The sequence below is a fragment of the Styela clava genome, chromosome 3 (genome assembly GCF_964204865.1).
Source record: "Styela clava chromosome 3, kaStyClav1.hap1.2, whole genome shotgun sequence".
Lineage (NCBI taxonomy): Eukaryota > Metazoa > Chordata > Ascidiacea > Stolidobranchia > Styelidae > Styela > Styela clava.
The window spans coordinates 20,913,118-20,936,489 of record NC_135252.1 but is presented as its reverse complement, the minus strand read 5'-3'; the positions used below and the strand labels follow the sequence as shown (position 1 = coordinate 20,936,489).

At 36.9% G+C, this 23,372-nt stretch overlaps 2 protein-coding genes across 5 annotated transcripts in view; one reads left to right on the top strand and one right to left on the bottom strand.

Moving 5' to 3' along the window:
• The window catches only part of LOC120343543 (uncharacterized), a 218,506-nt gene that overhangs the window by 42,146 nt on the left and 152,988 nt on the right, over nt 1–23,372 (bottom strand). The gene's annotated exons all lie outside the window — the stretch shown is intronic.
• Nucleotides 1–23,372, top strand: part of LOC120343530 (uncharacterized) — a 35,620-nt gene that overhangs the window by 1,250 nt on the left and 10,998 nt on the right. For 3 of the 4 annotated variants that reach the window (XM_039412736.2, XM_039412735.2, XM_039412734.2), the window contains exons 2-12: nt 3,112–3,302; nt 8,002–8,137; nt 9,780–10,045; nt 10,684–10,823; nt 11,705–11,894; nt 16,901–16,959; nt 19,234–19,295; nt 19,874–20,065; nt 21,169–21,323; nt 22,188–22,363; nt 23,091–23,208. In XM_039412736.2, coding sequence (XP_039268670.2) covers nt 3,112–3,302; nt 8,002–8,137; nt 9,780–10,045; nt 10,684–10,823; nt 11,705–11,894; nt 16,901–16,959; nt 19,234–19,295; nt 19,874–20,065; nt 21,169–21,323; nt 22,188–22,363; nt 23,091–23,208 — 1,685 coding nt within the window. The remainder of the gene's footprint in view (nt 1–3,111; nt 3,303–8,001; nt 8,138–9,779; nt 10,046–10,683; nt 10,824–11,704; nt 11,895–16,900; nt 16,960–19,233; nt 19,296–19,873; nt 20,066–21,168; nt 21,324–22,187; nt 22,364–23,090; nt 23,209–23,372) is intronic. The other variant, XM_078111292.1, reaches the window with a different exon arrangement.

The following is a 23,372-nucleotide window of genomic DNA, read 5'->3' as shown; positions in this document are numbered from 1 at the left end:
TAGAAACTTTACGTGTTTTGCTATAAATATGTTTCCAATTTTAAATTTAGTTAACAAATCTGCATCTGGAGCAAAAATCAAATCGAAGGATTCACTGATTCCCCACGCTTACACGTCGGGAATGTAAAATCCGCAAAAATCCTCCCCAAATCCCAGGGGAACATCGAGTTTTTACGGATGGTCAGAGTTTAATTGAATTCATGTCTTATTCATTAGAGAAACCACAATCCGGAGCTTAGAAGCCTCGCCATGTAAAATCAGTGTTTCTAACACTCTCTCACATGTACTGCCCTTTCTTGTTTTATTTTGCTGAATATCAATATATTGGAATAAGATATAACTGACAGTGGAAATGTTGAGTTACTTAAAAATGACAAAACGCAAAAATTTTAAACATTATATATAGTGTTTCGGTTCACACACGCACTGCCCATTCTTATTTCACCTCGCTGAATATCAATATATTGGAAGAAGATATACCCGACATTGGCAATGTTGTCTATTCTAACCCAATTCTTTCTGGTTTGGCCGAAGTCAAGTCTTATACAATACAATCAATTATACTCACAGAAGGTTGAAAATTTTCCACGAGAGGAAATATATTGTAGAAGGCTGGCAACGTTCATAAAGTCTTACATTTTTTTAAAAATAGCAAAGGGAATTTATGATACCACATATTGTTTTGGCCTTCACGGATGTAATGAATGGAGTCAAAATATTTGTACAAATACTGATTAAAAACATTAAGTAAACCTTGTTAGGATATATTAAGAACTCACTTCACAAAATCAATGGAAATTGTAACACCCTGTATAGAAAATAATTTTGTGATTTTTAAATCCTAATCCAATCCAGAACTCTACTGTGTTTCTATCGGTTTCAATCGCAATATCAAATCGCGCCAATTTTCCATCAATTTCACTAAAAATAAACAATTTTGTCGATAAATTCTTGTTGAATTATTCACATTAAATTAGAATTGAAAATTGTGACGCGACGATCTATACATTGTAATTAGAAATAGACTTTATTGTTTTTCAGTATTTCGGACACACTGTAAATTTTTCACTAGCGTATGGAAAAAGAACTGGCATTTGACTGTAAAGATACTAATACTTTTTTCAGTGAAAGACGGCTATTTCTGTTAAGAATATGCAAGTTTTAGAATTTATAGTGCGTTTCCCGAAAATAAGACAGAGTCCTATTTCAATTTTACTTTGGAAAATAACACTAGGGTATATTTTGGGGGATGTCTTTTATGTACATTTATCAAAAACAAAATTACAAAGTAGAAAATTACGAGATTTTCAAATATACAAAATATGAAAGCCGATATTCTATTACTGACATATAACACGTGGGTCTTATTTTAATGGGAGGCCTTTTATTAAAATCATTTTCAAACTTTAGGCTATAGGTCTTATTTTCGGGGAACACGGTAATACACGAAACTAAAATTCAGTCGATACCACAACTGGAATTTATATTCGAAACTCACAAGGAGGCTTTACAAAACACACACTCATCTAACACAATCGATTTAATATTCGATTTCATGCGATTTTAATCACCCACTGGAGAATTGCGTTAGTGTTAAAACTTCATTTGATAACATCTGATTTAAAGCATGGTTTTTATAATTTATTGTTTGATGCTTTCAATCCGAGCACTGTTTTGTATAAGCATCCACTGATATCGGGAGGGCTGATATGGGAATCCGCCCTTTCTATTTGAGAAGTAAAAAAATCATTTTTCCGTATCATACATAGCGATTTTTCTTAGCTTGAAACGCTGTTTAGAACGTTCAGACTCTTGAAGACCCACATCCCCGACTCGCCCATGCGTACTATATTTGGCAAGACAGGAAGATTTACTTCTCAGCTTTGCCTGACTAGAATTAGAATTTACGTATTTTATCCCGGGGGAGAGGAAAGCCGATAAGACGGCTTATTTTATCCCGGGAGAGGAAATCCGATAGGACGGCTTAATCATATGGCGAACCACGGCCTCTCGTCCGGTTACCATTCCATGTCGGGTATTAGTTATTTATTTGTTTTTTTCGGAAGCATGGACTTGATGGTTGAGGAAGCCGTAACCGACCAGCGGTTACGTGAACCACCCTACGGCAGCCAGGAGTCCAGCGATTCTCTCGCACATAACCATCTCGCATAGGATTCGAACCTGCGAAACCACGCAGAGTAATTAGAGGTGCGGTGGCGAGCGTATTCCTAACGATTAGCACGATGAGCCACACCGCCGCTAATTCATTACAACCTTGAGGTAGATAAATTGGATTCTAATATATTATCTAGTTAGGATTAACTTGATCAGATTGGAGTCTGCTTATGGGATTTCTGGGTCTTCTGTACAAAGCCCCCGCCAAAAGAAAACACCACCCGCGAACGCTAAAAATAGGAAAATAGTAATTATCCACTTAGAGTTTAGGTTAGGGATACAGACTGTGCTGGAAATTAAATCATTTCTAAACCCGACTAAATAATTACGAATTTGATTAAACATATTTTGGAGTCCCAAGATTTTATGAAATTAATTTTTTTTCAAATTTGCGTCGCTTGAAAATAAGGTTGGCAACCACTGCTGTATCTGCTAACTTCGGGTACTTTTCAAATTACTAACTTCTCACGAATAAATGTCTGCTTATACAAGGTCTTGTTCGGAACGTAGGCGTGGTGAATATTCTCAAAACAATTTTCATACATGCCTCCGTGTGTGTGTGTGCGTGCGTACTTTAATTCGGTTCAATAATTTTTGGAGAACGAACACGTACAACATTTTTTAAGTTAACAATACATTTTCATCTAAAATGTCTACGTTTCAAACCTTACTTGAGGTTTGTTTTGCTCTCCTGATCCTTTAATGTGATTGTGTGTTCGTACTTTAATTCGTTTTAATAATATTTGAAGAGCGAACACGTACAACCTCTTTTAACAATACCTTACCATCTAAAATCTGTACGCTTCAACCTTACTCGAGGTTTTTGTTTGCTCTCCCGATTCTATAATCAGTTTCATTTATTTTTATCAATCATTTTATCGTCTATTTTGCTGATTATGGCGTCGAAATAAACTTATATGATACCCATGCATACAGACGACAAACCGGGTTCGTCCCAACGCTCGCAATAAGGACACTGATGAAACGCAAGAAGAGTTCACATACAGACGAAAATCATTTCTGAGGAAATTTGCTCCGACGAAACAACGAGGTAGTCTGACTACTGCACATCATACTAACTCTAGATCGCCGGAAGAAACTGTTGAATATATGCCGAGCAGGATATGGTAAGATAAGATTGATCAATATGGCTATTTTTACTTTACTTTCAATCTCTTCAGTTCGCAGCCCACTTTCATTGCCAATATTTTTGTGCGACGCACAATGAGATGTTACTATATGAGCAAAGAAACCTGTAATCACATGTAATTTACTATTAATGCATATTGGCTTTCATATTAGATATTATCAGATAAAATTTATGCTTGATAGGAGATAAGCTCACATGCAACGTAGCAATAATGAAGGGTGCCCGTTTCCATGCTGTTTCAACCAAGCCTTCGATTTAGTTATAGCCACAGTTGGGGACGGTGACCGTACATTTGAACCCACGTACGTTTGAACCCATGTGTATATCCGCGGGTTCAATCAATATGCGGGTGCTAAAACCCATGGGTTAGGGTTAGTATGGGTTCAAATATCCGCAAAACAAAAAAAAATTCCATAAGTGCAATAGTATACAGGTGCAGTTGTCGTGGGTTCAAATGTACGGGTACCGTTGGGGTCGTGTAACGTACTGAACATGTAGGGACGTACTGAAATCAATAACCCGACACAACGCATAATTCTAATTGTTACATTGTTTCATAATTGTTACGTAAAGATAATGCCACAATCTCGATCTAATAGAAAACTGTGTGTAACATTTGGAAATTTTGGATAGACAAATCAACCAATTTTTCTCCAGAACTACTAAACCAATTGCTGTCAAAATTTGTAGAAAAAAATGGAAATTTTTTCAATTACAACTATTGTAATTTTACCCCAAGTAGTGGTATTGAGGAAAATTGCCTCTTTCACGTTTTCCACTGATCCATTGTAGTGAACCCGTGCTTGACAAGCCCTAGCTGTAAGGATACATTACAAATATTTGTGCATTGCTGTCTTATTTGATTTAGTTTATGTTAAATTTGCAAACTTCGCCACGTACGGTAATATGTATGTACGTATAAATGCGGTATACACACGAGCGATAATCAGTCATAGATGCCCACGGTGCATCGAAACCCCTATATTTTCTCATAATTTAGTTTTGATCAGAGCAAAGCCACGGCCAAGCGAGCACTATAGTCAGGGTTGCCATACCGTGCTTATTCCTAAGATTAGTGCTTATTTTTTAGCCCACGTCTTATAAAGTAACGATGTACTTATTTCTAAGAAAAGTGCTTATTTTTGAGTCGCCCTGTGAGGCCTCGGCAACTGTGACACCGGTGACTTTTGCGATTACGAGGCTACATGCAACCTTGTTCGAAGCGACCTCTAAGAATAAAAAAGACTTGAGTGGATAAAAATTATAGTGCGAAAGAGACTAAGAGAGAATAAGAAAGTGTATCATTCCTTTCTCAATTTTATTCTGCGTTTCCGCCGTTGTTAAGTACCCCCCAAAATAACCTTTTGACACCCGTGCTTATTCTTGGCTCAAGGTAGATGGTAACCCTGATTATAGTAGAAGAGTTGCGTCGATTCAAAATTTTCATCTGAACCGATACGATATGTCCAGCCATACTAATAGACTAACATTGTCCTTGCGACAAGAGATGCCAAAAATACCGGCTGACGTGAGACTTGAACTGTCAGTGAGTAGGATAGTAAGGTCAAAATGCTGTGCACTACTGAAGTGTATTAAATAATAAGTCATCTTCTAAGTATCATATCGGAAATTCGCCACAGAGTTAACCTAATGATTTTTCAATTTCTAGCAAGATGACCGTTCAATACTGGGTCAAATGAAGTTTATGCCCTGACACAATGGCCTGTATCGATAGCTTACGCGTTTACTAACAAATGGCTTCATTCTCCCTGGAGTCCGCAGTGTATTCAACGATAAATGATTGTTTGTTCAATCATAGCTTTTGTGCAGTAACTATCCGATCTCGAATCTTACTGCTTGTTTTGAGTTGACGATTTTATGGCTCCAATCGCCTTTTTCGTAGGCGGCATACTAGGCTGCCATCTGACTAATACATCCAAGCGATGAAGTACATAATAAATTGCGTTTTTGGTTTCTCTCCCTTTTTTGTAATTTTTCATTTTTTTGGAATGGAAATACTACCCTCGGTATCGTATAAGGGAGGACCCCAGTAGATTTTGGGTGTTTCAAAAGTAGCTGTTAATCAGAGGTTGTTTTGGTAAGGGTAGTGGCACCCGATGTTTACTTTCACTTTACAATAATTTTCATTCCTGTTTACGACATAAATTATGACGTCACTTGTTTATGGAAAACAAATCTGGATTCTGAATTGTTTTCCCGTATTTGATAAAAATGCTTCTGTTGCAATCTTTTGACCGTAATCGCCTTCTCTAATCCTTTTATTACGAATTGCCGACGGGAAGCACTTGTTTTCATAAGAAATATTTCAATACAAAAAATATCGATTATTTCGCACAAGACGCCACAATTATTTGAATTGGTCTAATTTGAGACAAAATCAGTCTTTGTAAATCGATAGCCAACCCGCGCCCAATTTTTTAATCCATTAGGCACGGAAAAATTGAAGCCCAATTAATACTGAAAGCCTTGCTTGGGTGTTACCACTTATCAGTTATCATTTCGCTAATTGGAAATTTCGATTTGTTTGCTGATGGGCTCGGTTGTGTAGCCTACAAGAGATAGGACTAGGGTTGCCAACTATGAAAAGTTTCAATAAAGGACGTAGATTACCGTCAGCATTTATTTTGCAACTTGCAGGAAAGAACAATCTAAAACAATAAAATAAAAATTATATACAAGCTAAAAAGATATATTAAAAAAATCTTCATGTTTTTTTTAATTTGATGTTTGATTAACATTGACCCAAACGAGCATCAATTTTGCAGTTGTTATATTTCTTCTGACTCTTTCCTGACATCAGCAATTGTGGATCACGCTTCATTTTTTCCGAAAATTCACGACACGTGTCTTTCAAATTAAACGCTCACTTTTCATTAGTTGTATGGAGCATCTGTTCCTTTCACAGCGCCATTTAGATGACATTACACTAAAAATGCGTTCCCAATAGACTGAGGTTCCGCGAATTGAGAGCACAAATGAAACTATTTTGAAAACATTACCACACTTAAGATTAAAACGTTTCAATATATAGTGCCACTTACTGCTTGTTGTTTTGCATTATGTAAACAGTTTATTGCTTGGAATCGTACCAAAATTTTTTTGAATGCGTGCAACTTCATCAAATAGGCCATTCATATTCAAATTAAGTTTGTCTTTTAGCTTCAAGTGCTCTATACAATTTTTAAGTGTCTGATTTTTTAGAGATAGATTATCCAAAAAGAGAATGTTGAATTTTCATCAAAGTTAATTTTTTTTTCCAAATACGTTATTGCAGAGTTGAGAAATATTCTAACTGTTTAGGAGCCACAGATAAAAGAACTAGCTTAAGCAACAGTGTGTTAAATAACTTCGTGCTCCCGAAGTATGCGAACCAAGATGGCGGACATCGGAACGTAACATGGGTAACAGGTTAGGGTTAAGCGATAATTTTTTTCCAATTTTCCTTATTTTAGTCCTATTATCAGTTCGAAGACTAGCCAAGAGCCTCCCGTAGTATTTATACCAAAAATTATGGCCTAACCCTAACCTAGTACACATATTACATTCCGATGTCCGCCATCTTGGTTCGCATACTTCGGGAGCCCCAATAGCTTAGACTTCACACAGCTCTCCAGCATATATCAACTTCCTAGTGAGCGTATTTATTTATATATAGGCGGTTTTAGTTCTAGTGTATTAGTATATATATATTTACGGTTCTAGATAACTCGATAACATACTATGATTACACAAGCATTTGCAAAAACAGCATTGTTGGATTGTGGACGTCATAGAGACCAATTATACTTATACGTAGAATTTTAACTTATTGAACTAAGATTTACTATTTACTCAAATCTTGGAGTGTTGCCATTTCCGGAAAATTTATGTAAAATATTTGAAATGGTAATAAAATTGTTATTTTTTTGGTTATTCGAGCCGGACCAATGCGAAATTTAAAAGAATAATCAAAAGCTTGCAAATACATAAACGGAGGCGATTATTTAAGAACGACGTTGGAAAGAATAAAGGGCAATTAGCATCTTTTCCAATTGCTAAAAAGGACAAGGACCGAAAAGCATAATTAAAGGAATGTCTTTTGAAATAAAGAACGGTTGGCAACCCTAGATATTTCGTTCCATGGAGCCAATTGTTCGGATAATATACACTAACAGTATTGATTCCTCGTGCATCCTGATTCTTCGCTGAATCGCCCATTTTGTTTCTACCCTTAGTTTAATATTAAAATGTCCATCCCTACCATTCAGATTTTCCACTAACTTCATCTTTGTTTATTTTTGCTATCATCCCAATTTCATTGGCTTGAGCAACTTTAGGTCTCGTGTCAACTGGTAATCGTAGGCGTGAAATGCACTAACAACAACAATTCCATAAGGCGTCAATATCCCTTGGCGTTTCAACAGTCAATCGACACTTTGTTCAGAGATGAGTCTCCCCTACTGCAAAAGAGCGCGTGCGACTTTATTTTAGGCTGGTTCGCAATGTAACAAATCAATGAAATCATTATCCTTTTTTTTGTGGACTTTTGCACCAAAGAAGTCTACTTTTAAATCATTCATCAATTTCCTCTAGATTCATAATCTCGCAACATAAAAGTTTACTTTTTTATTCGCGAATTTACGTTAATATTTTAACTCGATCTATTTTTATTTCAGGTGTAACAGGGGTGTGGTCGACCCTGAAGGCACTCCATTGTACATATGGTTAGGAGTCGTCACTGTTGCCTGGACGTATAGTATGTGGTTGTTGATAGTTCGTCAAGCATTTCATGAACTTCAAGATGATGCACAGGTACGTATGACGTATTAATGACATCAAAATATTATAAACCAAACACACACAGATATATATAACAATGTCTTATATTTTCATTTATCAAAAACAAAATTACAAAGTAAAAAATTACGAGATTTTCAAATATACAAATTATGAAAGTCGATATCCATTTACTTATAAATACCACATTTTCATTCAAATTTGCCGCTAAACATAGCTTATCAATCATTTAAAGCGTGTAGGAGGGCCTTTTTGCTATCGACTAAGTAAAAAAAAAATTGCGGTACCAACTAAGTCTTATTTTAAGGGCGGGCTTTAAAATAAATATTAAAATAATTTTTAAAATTCAGTCTTATTTTCGGGGAAACATGGTATATAGCCAAATACAGCACGCGTATATTAAATAGCATGATTTTTCATTTATCCCAATGGAGATCCGATAAAACGACTTGACATTTAGGTAAACCATGGCATCATGTCCGAATGCTAATTCAAGTCGATTATCAAAATCACAAACCATTAAACGCACCAACTGTATACATTGAGGAGGTCGTAACCAATTAGCATTTACCATCTCATTACCGCGTGCACCGTACGCTATAGAGCAGTGGTTCTCAAACGGTGGGGCGCGCCACACAGTGGAGGCGTAGACAGTTCTTCGAAGGAACGTGAAGCTAATTCAAAATAAAATATTTGTACGATTTGATCTTGCCCGCCTATTTTGAATATTTGCATTTCTTTATTTTGGATATTTACGTTCCATTCACGTATTTTCAAGATGTTTTCTGAATAAAACATACTTACTATCTGTTATTTATGGCTTATTGTTAGCTAGTTATTTTTGAGGTGGGGCGCGAGACTCTAAAAAGGGGTCGGCTTGAAAAGTTTGGGAACCACTGCTATAGAGAGTTGAATCTCGTTGGGGATTTTCCATAGCAGTTTCATGCATCCGGTATAGCCTGGCCAACTGCTCTCAGTCGTTAAGGCTATATATCAGAAAACTGTCCCATCAGCTTTCCTCTATATCAGTGTGGTCCAAACCCAGGCCCGCGGGCCATAAGTGGCCCGCCACTTCATTATCTGGGGCCCGCGTCGCATTCGGAGAGAAATCAAAAAATCGCATTTCGTGTTGTTTCGTCATAAAATTAACCAAACAATCTTCTGACATATTGTTGCATCACTAATGTCACTAAATTGACTAGTGTTATGGCTTGCTGAGGCAACTAGCGAAGTTAAACGAGCGAAGTTCTTGGCACTATTGTGGCCCGCGAACAATGCAAAAGTAATTTTGTGGCCCGCGGAGCTGCCAATCTTGGACCAACCTGCTCTATATCAAGGGTGTGCAACCTTCAATACATGAGGGCCAGATACAAATAACTTGGTGAAAGCGTGTGCCGAATCTTTATTTATTATCGGCTTTCTAGTAGTTGCAGGAACATAACATTTGGAGCATTGTAACGTAATAGACATAGATAATAAATAGACTCAGGTATAGGCTTCGTAACTCAATGGGGTTGGAAATATTCTCATGTACCAGATTGAACTAAATTAAAAACCCGTTTCGCGAGCAGTATTCGGCCCGCGGGCCGCAGTTTGCACACCCCTGCTCAATATGATATGTTAAAAAATAATGTCTTCAATCTATTTATATTTTCAGATGCTGTGGCTGATCCTAGATTATTTCTTCGACTTTATCTACGTTCTTGACATCTTTGTTAGAATACGAACAGGATATCTAGAGAACGGATTGCTAGTCTACGAGTCTGGGAAACTCGCAAAAAATTACGTTCTCTCTCGATGGTTTGCCGTTGATCTCTTATCCCTTGCTCCAACTGATATTTACTTCCTAACTAGCGGAGTCGTGCAACCTCTTCTGCGATTCCCAAGATTTTTCAAAATTCACAGAACAAAGGCGTTTGCAAGGTTAGTTGGTTGATTTATCTGTGAACAAATTTGTGGTAAAAGAAGCCGTTGCAGACTCGCGAATACGTTGACAACCACCTTCAAAAATGTCCAGCAATCTTTTCGCACATAAGTATCCCGTGGGTTTCGAACCCCCCGCAGAGTAATCAGCGAACGCAATGACAAGCGTGTTCGTAACGGTTAAGTGGACTACGGTTAATTGATCCAAGCCGGTCAACGCTTACAATTTTGGGTACTCCGTAGTGTGTGTAACAGGTTAGGCCATAATTTTATTTCTATTTTCCTTATTTTAGTGCTATTACGAGTTTGGGGACTGTCTGTGTTTGTCAAATGAATGGCCATTTGTTTCAGTCACTTTACACAACCTAATGTAAAGTAGGCGAACAAAATTAGTTACCTCCATATTGGTACACGCACTTCTGGAGCGGCCAATTTTGAATGTTAACCTTATGGCATAAATATATATACAGTATATTTAAATTGACTAGTGGCCTATGTAGCGCCTTTGAAACTAAAAAGCGATTAACCGGTTCATTTTATCTGGTTATCAGCCTGTTTGGCTGAAATTCAATATTATGCTCAAAACAAATATTTGTACTTTAAGTATATATAAATGTTAATATCAATTTGTTTTACAGGCGAGCAGAATCTCGCACTTCTTACCCGAATCTTCTCCGAGTTCTTAATCTCTGTCATATGCTGATGCTTCTTATGCATTGGTTTGCTTGCTTCTACTACATGATCAGCGAATCGGAAGGATTCGTCTCCCATCAGCAAGGTAATATTTCAAAGTGAAGTCTATTGTTCAGTGTTATCGTTATTTAACAGCAAAATAAATTGGACTAAAGTGAGATTGATGATCATATGATGCCAACGGCTCTGTCTTTATGCCTCGCCTAGAAAAATCGGTACTTCCGAAGTATGTGAACCAAGGTGGCGGACACCGGAACGTAGTATGTGTACCAGGTTTGAGTTAGGCTATAATTTTTTCCAATTCCAGTTCTATTACGAGCTCGGGGACTATCCAAGTGACCCCCGTAATATTTGTACCTAATATTATGGCCTAACCCTAACCTGGCACATATACTACGTTTCGGTGTCCGCCATCTTGGTTCACATACTTCGGGAGTACCGAAAAATAATACTGATAGAATGATAGATGAACCAACTTTGTGTGTATGAGTGTAGTTTCAACAATACCTATCTCTACTTTTTTTTCTTAACTTTTATGTTCTTCTTAACATAAAAAATGCCAACAATCTTAGTTTATGTCCTACTCCATATATATATGTAGTATTATACCAATCCGAACTAAGAAGATAAGCGAATCCCCCTTTATATTCTCATTCTAACCGTTTATCTATAGCTTTATATCTATCCTAACTTTGAGCATAACTTGAATCCCACTTTATAATCTCAACTCTATCATTTGTTTTGAATCTATCCTGACCTAGAACATACCACGAATCCTATTTCAACCATTTTCCTAGAGTTTTTAATGCATCCTACCCAGAATATACACGCATTGTGTTATTGTCTTTTCTGCAAACTTACTAACGGTAGTACTAAAACAATACTATAGCGATACTGGCTCTATAGCACTTCTATATCTTTTAACTAACAAACTAACACAAATCTTCTTTCCTAATTTAATTCCAGATCTTTCTGGCAATAATCCAGCCGTAATATTTATAGGCGAGGAGAGGGGTTGGGCCTATCCCCTGCCATCTAATACCTCGATTCCGTCACCATGGACTGGTTTGCGAAGGAAGTATTTGCACTCGTTATATTGGGCTTGTCTGACTTTAACTACGATTGGAGAAAAGCAATCTCCCGATACGGATATACAGTAAGTTTGGACAGTGGCGTATCTACGTAGAATGGCGCCCATGGCAAAGTTTAAGAATGCGCCCCTTTGATAGTTGTTTGACAATTTATAATGACTAAATTGAGGTACTTGTACGTTATTATTCGAGTAAAAATACGAGTTTCAATTAATCCCAATTTGAAATTATTTTATTGAAACTTTTTATGATTGAAAAAAAGATTACTTTTTTGCAGTCTTTGTGCCCCTGTTCAAACGGCGCCCATGGCTGTCACGCCCTTGATATGCCACTTAGTTTGGAACATCTTTGCGAGCTTTTCTGCTGTTTTAAATTCCACATGGTCTTGTGTGAACATACCAGCGTCAATGCATAGAGTCTATCCTACTCCCATTCTGACAATAATACACAAAAATACAACACCATGTACATAGCTCAGATTTCATTCTAGCGTCCCTAGTTATTGTGGTGACCTGAATTCCGTGTATCCAGGGTCGTGTTTAGACGGGGCGATAATAGAATCCCCCTGGCAGCCCATTATAGGAGTTTGTTGCTTAGTTTGCTGATTTAAATAATAATAATACAAACATTTCAATCCTACTCTTCCTTAAATTTATTTATTCTCGTGTATAACAACATCCATAATTTGTTTATCTCCAGATTTTATAGTATACAATCAGTAGTGGGATTCGGCCGGTTCGCACCGGTTCTATAGAACCGTCTCACGGAATATTATGATATCAGCGAACCGGTTAGCATTACTGAAAAAAAAACATGACTTTTTGTAACAGAACCGGCGGCAAAATATGACTTTTGTTATGGAACCGGCTAACAAAAAAATTGAATTCCACGACTGTATACAATATAGTATAGTATACAAGTCCCAGGATGCAATAACGGATGATTTTTTTGAAAAAGGTCGTTTGGCTATACTTTCATTATCAGAAGAAGTGGACCTATAGATCGTATTATCAACTTGTTATTGTTCGGGTAATTCTTGTTACCGGAAAAATCGCTTTTCCTCGCAACCAATCGACAAATCAAATCTACAGTACTCAAAACCGCTAGAATCGCGGTCATACCGGTAACGATATAAATTTTTGCGTCGATGGGACTAGAATTGCTTTAGATTTGAAGCTTTTGAATGATGAGATAAGGACTTCAGCTAATATCTCTATAGTAAATTGAAATCTCAGAGTTTCATGATCACAACACATTTCAACTTTTGCTCACAAAGGAATTATTTTGCCAACTGTTCGATTCATACCACCACCCCATTACCCGACCTCTTTATTTGCACGTTTTGCCTGACATATAAATAGCCATCGTTAGGCAACACATAAAACTTGGTGAAGTTTGAATATCAGAGTAAAATTGACTCCAACTCCGCTTCGCTCGAGGTCATTACCTAGCGTCAGTTATGTATGGACGTTCGGCAATACACAAACTAGTGGCCATTATTCGGCCATGCCTAAACAAGGGATAATAATCTTTGTGCCTTCTCTCGTCTCAATGAATAAGCCTCAAAATCTCGTTTATTTATTTTGCGTCCAGCCCGCGCCTAATCTACGAGATTCCAACGCTTAATCCAGATTTCCCCGGGTTCCCAACGTGAATTATTGATATCTGGGATGATTAGCGATGTCTCAGAATAATGCATGCCGTTAAATATCCATCAATTAGGATTTGTTTTTCCAGTCAGAAGTTAAACATAATTGGCAATTTCAATAAATATATTAACGTTATTGATAAATTTTCATTCAATTTATTGAAAATTTGACACGAAATACATATTGAAAAACAAATTCGTTTTTTCGGTATTCCCGAAGTATGTGAACCAAGATGGCGGACACTGGAACGTAGTATGTGTACCAGATTAGGCCATAATTTCAGGTACAAATACTATGGAAGTCACTTGGCTAGTCCACGAACTCGTAATGGAACTGAAATGAAAAAAATTGGAATAAAATTATGCCCTAACCCTAACCTGGTAAAAATACTACATTCCGGTGTCCGCCATCTTGGTTCACATACTTCGGGAGTACCGCTTTTTTTGGTTATTCACACGAGGAGTACTTTTCACATCGTGGTTCTGAACGATGCCATACATACACCCACTAATACGGTATACAGAATGATACAATTTTTGAAAGAACTAGAATATTTTCTGTTTATGATACGTCCCAAGCAACCTATTACGACATTAGTGTGGTAATGGGCATGGGATTTGATCTCAAGAATTAATATTGCGACAAAAATTGCAATACAATCGGGTCATCAAAATCGAATGAAAATAAGCATCTTGACGAGAGACATGTCTGTGATGGCTACCCAATTTATTATACCCTAGATCAGTGGTTCCCAAACTTTTTTGACCATCGCCCCCCTACAGTACTTTATACAACCTCATCGCCCCCCGGCACTACAAAAAAATGTAAAGTCAAAAACGAATATATTAGAGACCGAATAAGAAGACAAATCATAGTTTATAGTGTTTTTTAATGATATGGATGAGCTTGGTGTTCTTCAGCGAGTTTTTTATTATATATATCTGAATTACCCAGTTTACTGATGGAAAGGTGATTTCGTTGTTTTAATAGCAATAGTAGCACGGCTCAAAACCCCTTTCTCACCTAATATAGGTCGGAAATGAAAGAATCCAGGGTTCTACCTCCTCAAAAACCGTCGTGTACTCTTGCCTTATAGCATTTCACTCCCAAAATTTACCTCATTCCACATTAAATTAATGAAATCAAAGTTCATTTTCCCAAAGTTATAATAATGATTTCCATACATCTCATTCATTCCTACAGCCTGATGACCTGCACCAAAACACTTCGTTAAAATTCATCTCCAATTCCTCATTCTACCACGGCCTCAAGTCCAATCACCAGTCCATAGAATTAATCAGCTGTTTGATTTTGGATTCATGGACTCGGATGTGGAAGAATTGTGACCGACTATCGACTAGGCCCAGGAGTCGGCAAATTTTATGTTGCTCGCGAGACAAAATTTAGAATCGCTAGTCTATTGCGGGTCGCATATATTTTTGAAAGTTAAAAACGGAACAGCGCGCGAAAACTGCGACAATTCGTGAACTTTCGCCTTATTAAAAAATTATTACAATGACATATAATGTGACACTGTCTTGTTGCTGAATCACGCTTGATAGCTTTACGACGCCAAGAATGAAAAAATTTCTAAATGGGCATCACTAATCCCAATTCTTTGCTTGTTCTTTGTAATGTCTCCATTTTCGAAACACATTGTTTGCACAAATATGTACTTCCAAACATCTAAGTGAATATTCTCGCATGATTTGTGAAATTTTAATAAAGATTTTCTTCAAGAAGATACATTCTTACAAAAATTACGCACTGATGAATCAATCTCTCGAATAGAATATGAATTTTATTTCCTTATAGCATTGCAATATATTCGAATATTTACTGCATGCGCTATTGAACCCCTGTCCTCAGCATCAACTTTTTTTTTCTTCGTGTTTCCATTTGTCTAATTATAATTAAATTGTAGGCTCGTTAAAAGAGTAGCTAGCTGTTCAATAGAATTTTTTAGGATATAATAAAATTTAGTCTAAACGTGTCTCACGATAAATTCTGTTACGTAAAAAATGTAGTTTAGTCCTCGAGCGTAGATTATAAATAAAAAAATAAATTCATCGTCAAAACCGCCGTTCGGATTTTTCCCCGGGCATATACTTCCTTGTTTACATCGTGACATTGGCCAATCAGCAAGATGCAAAAATAAACGTAACAATACCCCCTTTCGCATCCGCTCAGACACACTCACTCAGACAGACTTTCAGGCGTGGTCGTGAACATTCCCTCATTTTCGCGTTTTTGAATTACATTCCTTAGTTTTTAGTTGTTTTTCGGAAATTTAAATATAAGTCAATGATTACTTTGTTTTCCTATGAGTTTCAGTTTAAATACAGTAATTAAAAATTGGTGTGGAAATAGCTGTGATAGACTATAGGCTAAAATTCTTCATCGTTACTTTTAAAAAACAGATTGTTGAATGGTATGAATTAGAATGATAGTTTGAAACAAATACCCTATTTTACAACCAACAACTTGCGAAACCACTCTTAAAATAAGCACCGAAAATTTTAAAATGGTAAAGTATAGGAAGAATTTTCGGGGATAGGTCTATTCAGTGAATCGTCCCGGTCGAGATTTTTTTACTTCGGCCGTATTTTGCCGACCACTGGGATACGCAAACTACCGTACCTTACTGCGGAGACGAGTCCAGCAATCCTTTCGCGTGTGATAATAGACCACGTGATTCAAGCCTGCGAATGCACACAGAGTACAGAATTAAGTGCACAATGCGCCGAGCAAAAACAGGTTTCGCGAAATCGCCCCCCTCTGTATCGTTTTTGCCCACCGGGGGGCGATATCGCCCACTTTGGGAATCACTGCCCTAGATGATGTGATGGGAATGGGATTTTATCCCGGAGCTTGCGATAAAAACAGGGTTAAGCCCCTAAAATTGAATTTAATGCCGAGGCATGCCCCGATAATGGTGCCAATTTAAAACAACCAACTTTCACAAATATATTTTAACCAGTTATGGACTGTATTCGGATATTTCATAATCTTGAACCAAGGCTGCCCAACCCGCCGAAGTGTTTTTTGCGGCCCGCCCTTTTGAGTTTGTAAGCAGACTTTTTAAATTTTTACATACATTTTACTATACATAAGTATCTTTCGTGATTTTAGTGTAATTAATCCTGCCATCTATCTACGTTCAAATGCCGGTTTTTATTATTACGTATATGTCAAGTCTTGCACCCTGGTGGACATCAACGCCATTTTTTATTATTTCTCGCAAAACTGCATTAAAAACATGTCTATGTACGCAATATCGAATCAAATAAAGTTACATTTCCAGAGACTTGTTAATAATGAATATAGATGACGCTACACAATGAAACTTTCATGAGCTTTAGTATCATTTGAAATATTTTGATACTTGATCACCTTAATTAATGATACAATTTCTTTCACAGATATGTATGTACACTGGCTGCCTATTTCCTTGGGATCTTCGTTTTCGCTACAGTCGTGGGTAAGTGCATTGTCTGGCTTTATATAGAATGTTTAATCCAAATTAAATTAAATTAAGAATAGGGAGGTACTCCTGTAGTATGCAAACCAAGATGGCGAACACCGGAACGTAGTATGTGCACCAGTTTAGGGTTAGGCCATAGTTTTATTCCAATTTTCTTTATTTTAGTTCTATTACGAGTTCGGGGACTAGCCAAGTGACTCCCGTAGGATTTGTACCTGAAATTATGGCCTAACCCTAACCCGGTATGCACATACTACCATCTTGGTTCGCATACTACAGGAGAACCAATAGGGAATCATATATGACCTCACCCATAATTTGAACGACCTTTGCTACACGCATTTGCACGGAATAAGGTCACATGCAAGTTTCATTTTGATAAGCTTAGACAAGACCCAATAGATCGGCATGAGAGAAGTATTTTCGATTTGCCATTTTAGTTGAAGATACCGATGCCCTGAGAACAATTGGCTCGGTGTAATAGTCAAAGATAGGAATCAAAATATTTCGAAAATTTATGAAAGTATTTCTACTTTATTAATACGTTTGTCAAATTTACAGCGTTAAAATGATTTATCTGTAAAATTAAGATTTATTTCTAGCTTGTATTAAACTTATTAAGGTTTAGTATTTTAATTCTGTTAAATTTTTATAACTTTATTGTGGTATATAATAGTCAACCTTTTCACGGACTCCATAACACCAAAAGTTTGAGAAACCCTGTCCTAGTGGGCAATGCGATAGAATTAAATATGATGGTATTGCAGGTTAAAATAAATTAATTAAAAAATAATTGGAATCCATTTTATTTGTTATTATTTATTTATTACGTTTGACCCTCTGGGAAGAAACAAATCGATTCATTTCTATTAAATAATGAATTAAATAGTTCATGGATAAATAATACAATGTGAACCGACAACGCGGGGGACAAATTGCCAAAACGACAAATCAATATTCACTAATAACATTATTATAATATTTTTTCTGCTGTTATTGTAACTAGGAACCTCTGAACGTGATATGTCATGAAAATTTATATTTATTGGTCCTGTTATCTTTACAATGTAGGATTTTACGACATTTTTGGGAATGAATTACGACTGGTATCACTATCAGAGACTATTTCTATCAAAAAAATACAAGATCGTTTTCAATCTGCTATTATTTGGTACCAATAAGTAATATTTTTCACATCGAAATAATATGAAAATACATTTTTGAAGACACATATTTCGATTTTGGCGCTCCAGAAGTGTGTGTACCAATATGGAGGTAACTAATTTTTTTCGCCTACTTTACATCAAGTTGTGTAAAGGGACTGAATCCTATGGGCAGGGGGTATATTCACTTAGCTAACACAGACCCGAACTCGTAATAGAAATAAATAAGGAAAATCGGAATAAAATTATGGCCTAACCCTAAACTGGTACGCACACTACGGTATAGTACCGCGATTTTTTGTAATAAATTGGATCAATTATACCAAATCAATCTGAGTCTAGGAATAAAGAGAATAGTTCTGTAAAAATAAGGATTCTTGTTTCTCATTGAACAATTGAATTTATGTAACATTTGTTTGGGATTCTGCGAGACCAACAATATATCTCTTCCCTATGTTTGTGCGGTACATGAATATGTATAATTATGATCCAAGAATACTCAAAGCAAAAGTAAAGATAGATCATTCTAAGCGTTTCTAGAGTCGGCAAATGCGTTTGTTTAACACCTTCAAAAAATCTCACACTCTTTGTAAATACAATCGTGCGTGTTTCAATGTGATTGAAAAGAGAAGTATTTTTAAATTGAAATAGATATCATAATAAAAATATTCTATTTAAAAGCTATTTATTGGTATTTATTTTGTTGGAGAATGCATCCATCACGATTGCGCCTCGCTTTTCCAGACTTCAGAATTATAAGTCAAACCCATGTCAAGTGTTGCGTTAAATTGTTTTTCAACCCGAGTTTCATAGTTGTTGTTATTTCAAAATACATACTTTGTTTTGTTGGTATTTTATGTTGCGTCACCACTGGTATAGTGCCTTGCCGTATGTATGTGCGCCAGTTGAATCCGTATGCACATAATGCAAGTACGGTGTGGCAAAATCAATGACTAATCAACTAATGACTTTTAAGAGATGTAGGGATCTGGTTGCACACTAACACAAATGTATTTTTGGAACAATTCGTCTGACCAAGATCGGATTTCTTCAAACAAGCATGTAAGCATATGTGAATCATTCTCATATTTATTATTTTCGTTTTTAGGTCAAGTCGGAAACGTCATTGCAAACAAAAATATGGATAGATTGGAATTTGAGAGACTTGTGGTAATTCGGTTATTTATAATTTTTATTTGCCTTATATGTTGTGTAATGCAGTGGCGTATCAACGTAAAATGGCGCCCGTGGCAAAGTTTGAAAATGCGCCCCTTGGTCGTTGACTGGCATTTTTTGGAGACCGTTGTTAAATTGAGATACGTTATTATTCAAGTAAATATACGAGTTTCAATTGAAAATGACTTTATTGAAACATTTTGCGATTAGAACTTTTCGCGGACCTCCAGAAGTATGCGCACTAAAATGTCGCACAACCTGAACATAGTGTGTGTGTACCGGTTAAGATTCAGGCTGTGCGACATCTTGGTGCGCATACTTCTGGGGCCCCCTTTTCGCCTTTTTCTCGCCCATTGCACGACCCACGCACGTGTGCCACACCATATTTACGACACCGGTGTAACGACACGTCATCTGTGTCCTTTTTTGTATAAACGATTCGAATACCCAACTAGGCCCATGTACCCGAAACATTTATTGGTTCAATTTGCTATTTACGTGGCGAGGATATCGAGAATTTCGCCAGATCATATATATTTTGTTCTTCAATATTGACTTGCAACCTTTTACAGGACAACGCAAAAATGTTCATGAAAACAAAAGGAGTATCAAAGGACATGCAGAATAGGATTCTAAGATGGTACGATTACTCTTGGTCACGTGGTATACTGCGAGGCGCTTCAGATGTAAACGCTCTCGGAATGATTCCAGATACCTTGAAAATCGAGCTCGCAATTAGAGTTAACATGGACACACTCAGGAAGGTGAGATTATTAATTAGTTTTAAGTTCTGCCCATGGCCATCACCTCGCTGCGAGTATATTTTGCTGAGCAGGCTAACCTGAATGGTTGTGATTTATTGGACACGAAATGGACCAATGGATCGTCTTGGTATTATGTTGTTCTTGTTGGTATTTTTCTTTTTGTTTTTATGAAAAAAATCGCATATCTTATTCACTAATGCAGTGGTTCTCAAACTTTTTGTTCGTGTGGCGCCATATATCAGAGAAAAAACTCACGGCGCACTCACCCAAAAAAATGCTGCCTTCAAATTTTTTGATCGTTATTGTGTACTTTATTGCTTTTAAAAAGATCCCGGGATTATATTCCTCGCTAACTCTCTTATGGGTTATAAATAACTTTTGCCGCTGAAACAGAAAGATTCCAATTCTTCTGGTCAAAGCAGCTCGGCTTGTTTTGTTCGATTGGGCAGGGTTGACACCTCAATATGAAATTTTATTTCCTAGTTAAATAAGATGTCAAGTATGTAATAGTAATTATCAAAATTTTTCGCGATGCGTCCTGCACTCATGTTTCAGGTTTCGGGCTCGCTGGTGGAACGAAAGTTATTTTTCGCATGCTTACTTGGGAATTATTGAACCACAAATAACAGCATTGAGACTTTTTAGACGTGATTTGATCATTCCGCCCACTTATTGCGTATATCTGAGATTATCACATTTAACTGATTTTGGTTGGCATTTGATTGACAACATCAACTCCTACGTTAAGCAGTATGGATCTCTGACTACGGAAAGTTCAAGTTCAAGACAAGTTCAAGACACCAAGATGTTTTAAATACGACTCTGAAATTACCATTCCCCGACTTTACTAGTGGTTGGTTAAGCTAATTTGAATCCAAAATTGAGTCACATATAGCGCCTTACCACTAATCTACATCATTTGATCAACCCGTTTTATTGATTTTTCCCGGGTCAGGATAAAAACGACAACCTACCAGTCAATGAGACTTAACTCAACGGTTGACTCGACTCGAGTTTCTATGACTAGCTTTATTTGCACAAGCCATATTTGTGACAGCAAAATTACTTTTGTGAACAAGAATCTAACACTCTTTTTTATTCAGGTCTCTATCTTCAAGCTAGTGCAGCCAGAGTTCTTATATGCACTTGTGTTAAAAATGCGATCTTTTGTGTTTACTCCTGGTGATTTAGTCTGCAGGAAGGGAGAGGTCGCAAGAGAAATGTTCATTATCAACCATGGAGTCCTCAATGTAGTAAAGTAAGTGAATTTGCTTTGAAATTTTGGCATCGATTTAAATTTTACTGGACATGTTTCGGGTTTGAATCCTATGTTCTATACCTCACCCAGAGGGTACTTCCGTAGTATGTGTACCAGATTAGGGTTAGGCCATAATTTTATTCTGATTTTCTTATTTTAGTTTTGTTCCGAGTTCGGGGACTGTCTGTGTTAGCCAAGTGAATATACTCCCTGCCCATATGTTTCAGTCCCTTTACACAACTCGATGTAAAGCAGGCAAACAAAATTAGTTACTTCCATGTTGATACACTTTTAGAGCGCCACTCAGGGTGCAGTAGGAAATGCTGAACTGACACGATTCTTGCCAATCAGAAAATTCTCTTACATATCGTTAGATATTATTGGTTGATTGTTTAATGCAGGGATGGCGAACCGAACTGACCCTAGCGCCGAATATCCACCATATTTTTTCGGTGACCCACCAAGTCCACACCTTTATTTTTTTATGAAGACTTTGTTTGAATATCCATGACGCACATTCTCCATTTCAATAATAAGACACACAAGTTGGGTAATTCAATCTGACCCGCCTGATGCTACCACAAACGCAATGAAACCAAATGTTGATGTTTTAGCTAAACAAATAGGTCAAGGAATTTGTTGAGATTGCGATTAAGTGTAGTTTTGACACGCGGATTATTGTTTTCCACTTTTGCTTTTGTAACACTGTAAATATTGTCCATAAAATGTAACTTTTCACGTAACACTTACATTGCCCGCCAGTCTAGGTGGGTCTACCCCTGTTTTAGACTCTCTTAACAGCGTATGTTTATACCAAATCAACAAATCATAAAACAAACAAACATATTATTTCATTTTCAACAGTGATTGTGGTCACGTGGTTGCTAGTCTCGGAGCAGGCGATTTCTTTGGAGAAATCGGAGTTTTGAACATAGTGAACGGAGTCAATAAACGTGTTGCTAATGTTGTATCCGTCGGATATTCGGAAGTTTTCTCTCTCGCCGGAAAAGATGTCCTAAAAGCAATGGAATATTATCCAGGTAGGATGAGTAGTAAAGAGGTACTCTCGTAGTGTGTCCAAGTTAGGGTATGCCATAACTTTATTCAGATTTTCTTTATTTTAGTTCTATTACAAGTTCGGGGACTGTCTGTGTTACATTGCATTTGAACCCACGCACATTTGAACCCACGACTGTCTGTGTTGGCCAACTTAATATACCCCCTGTCCATAGGTTTCAGTCCCTTTACACAACGTGAAAACTTAGTAGCCTTCTTACTTACAAACTTACTCCGTATTGGAACACACACTTCTGGAGCGCCCCAAGGTGTAAGATGCATGTGGCCTCGGCACAAGCAAAGTAGTGCCCGCGCGACAAATTAGTGAAAAGGTTGCTTTTTTTGGTGAGTCGGAGAAAACTTTGTGTACCAACGGAATATTAGGGAGTCGGATTTTTTTCACACTCACACAAATTTTATCACTATCTCACTCGTTCCCTTCTAATTTCTCCCTGTCTCTTTTTTTCCAAGCGCCGAGTTATACAGGGTGTCCATAAGTCCATTTACAATTTCAATTTTGTTATAAAGTCAGTTCCCAGTATATCGTAACAAGGTTTGTTGTTTTTTAATCAATTGTTTAAGTATTATACTTCATTTAAAATACATCTGTGAGGGCCAAAACAACCTATGGTATCGATAAATTTCCTTTGCAATTTCAAAAATTCTCAAGACTTCATGGACACCTTATAAATAACTTCTTTCAACTAACAGAGGCGAAGAATCTTCTTCTAATATACGGGAGACAGAGATTCAACGAGACACAGAACTCAGATAATAATAATGCAACGGAGGGGAACAGTGCTTCTACATTCGGGAATGGTTTATCAAGGTAATATAGGTTTATATTAGTACTTTATTATCAATTTGAAGCCGTTAGAAAACGGAAGTATAGGGTGTGCATGAAGTCTTTAAAAATTTTAAAATTGCAAAGGGGATTTATCGATACCATATATTGTTTTGGCCCTCACAGGTGTATTAAATGAAATAAAAAGA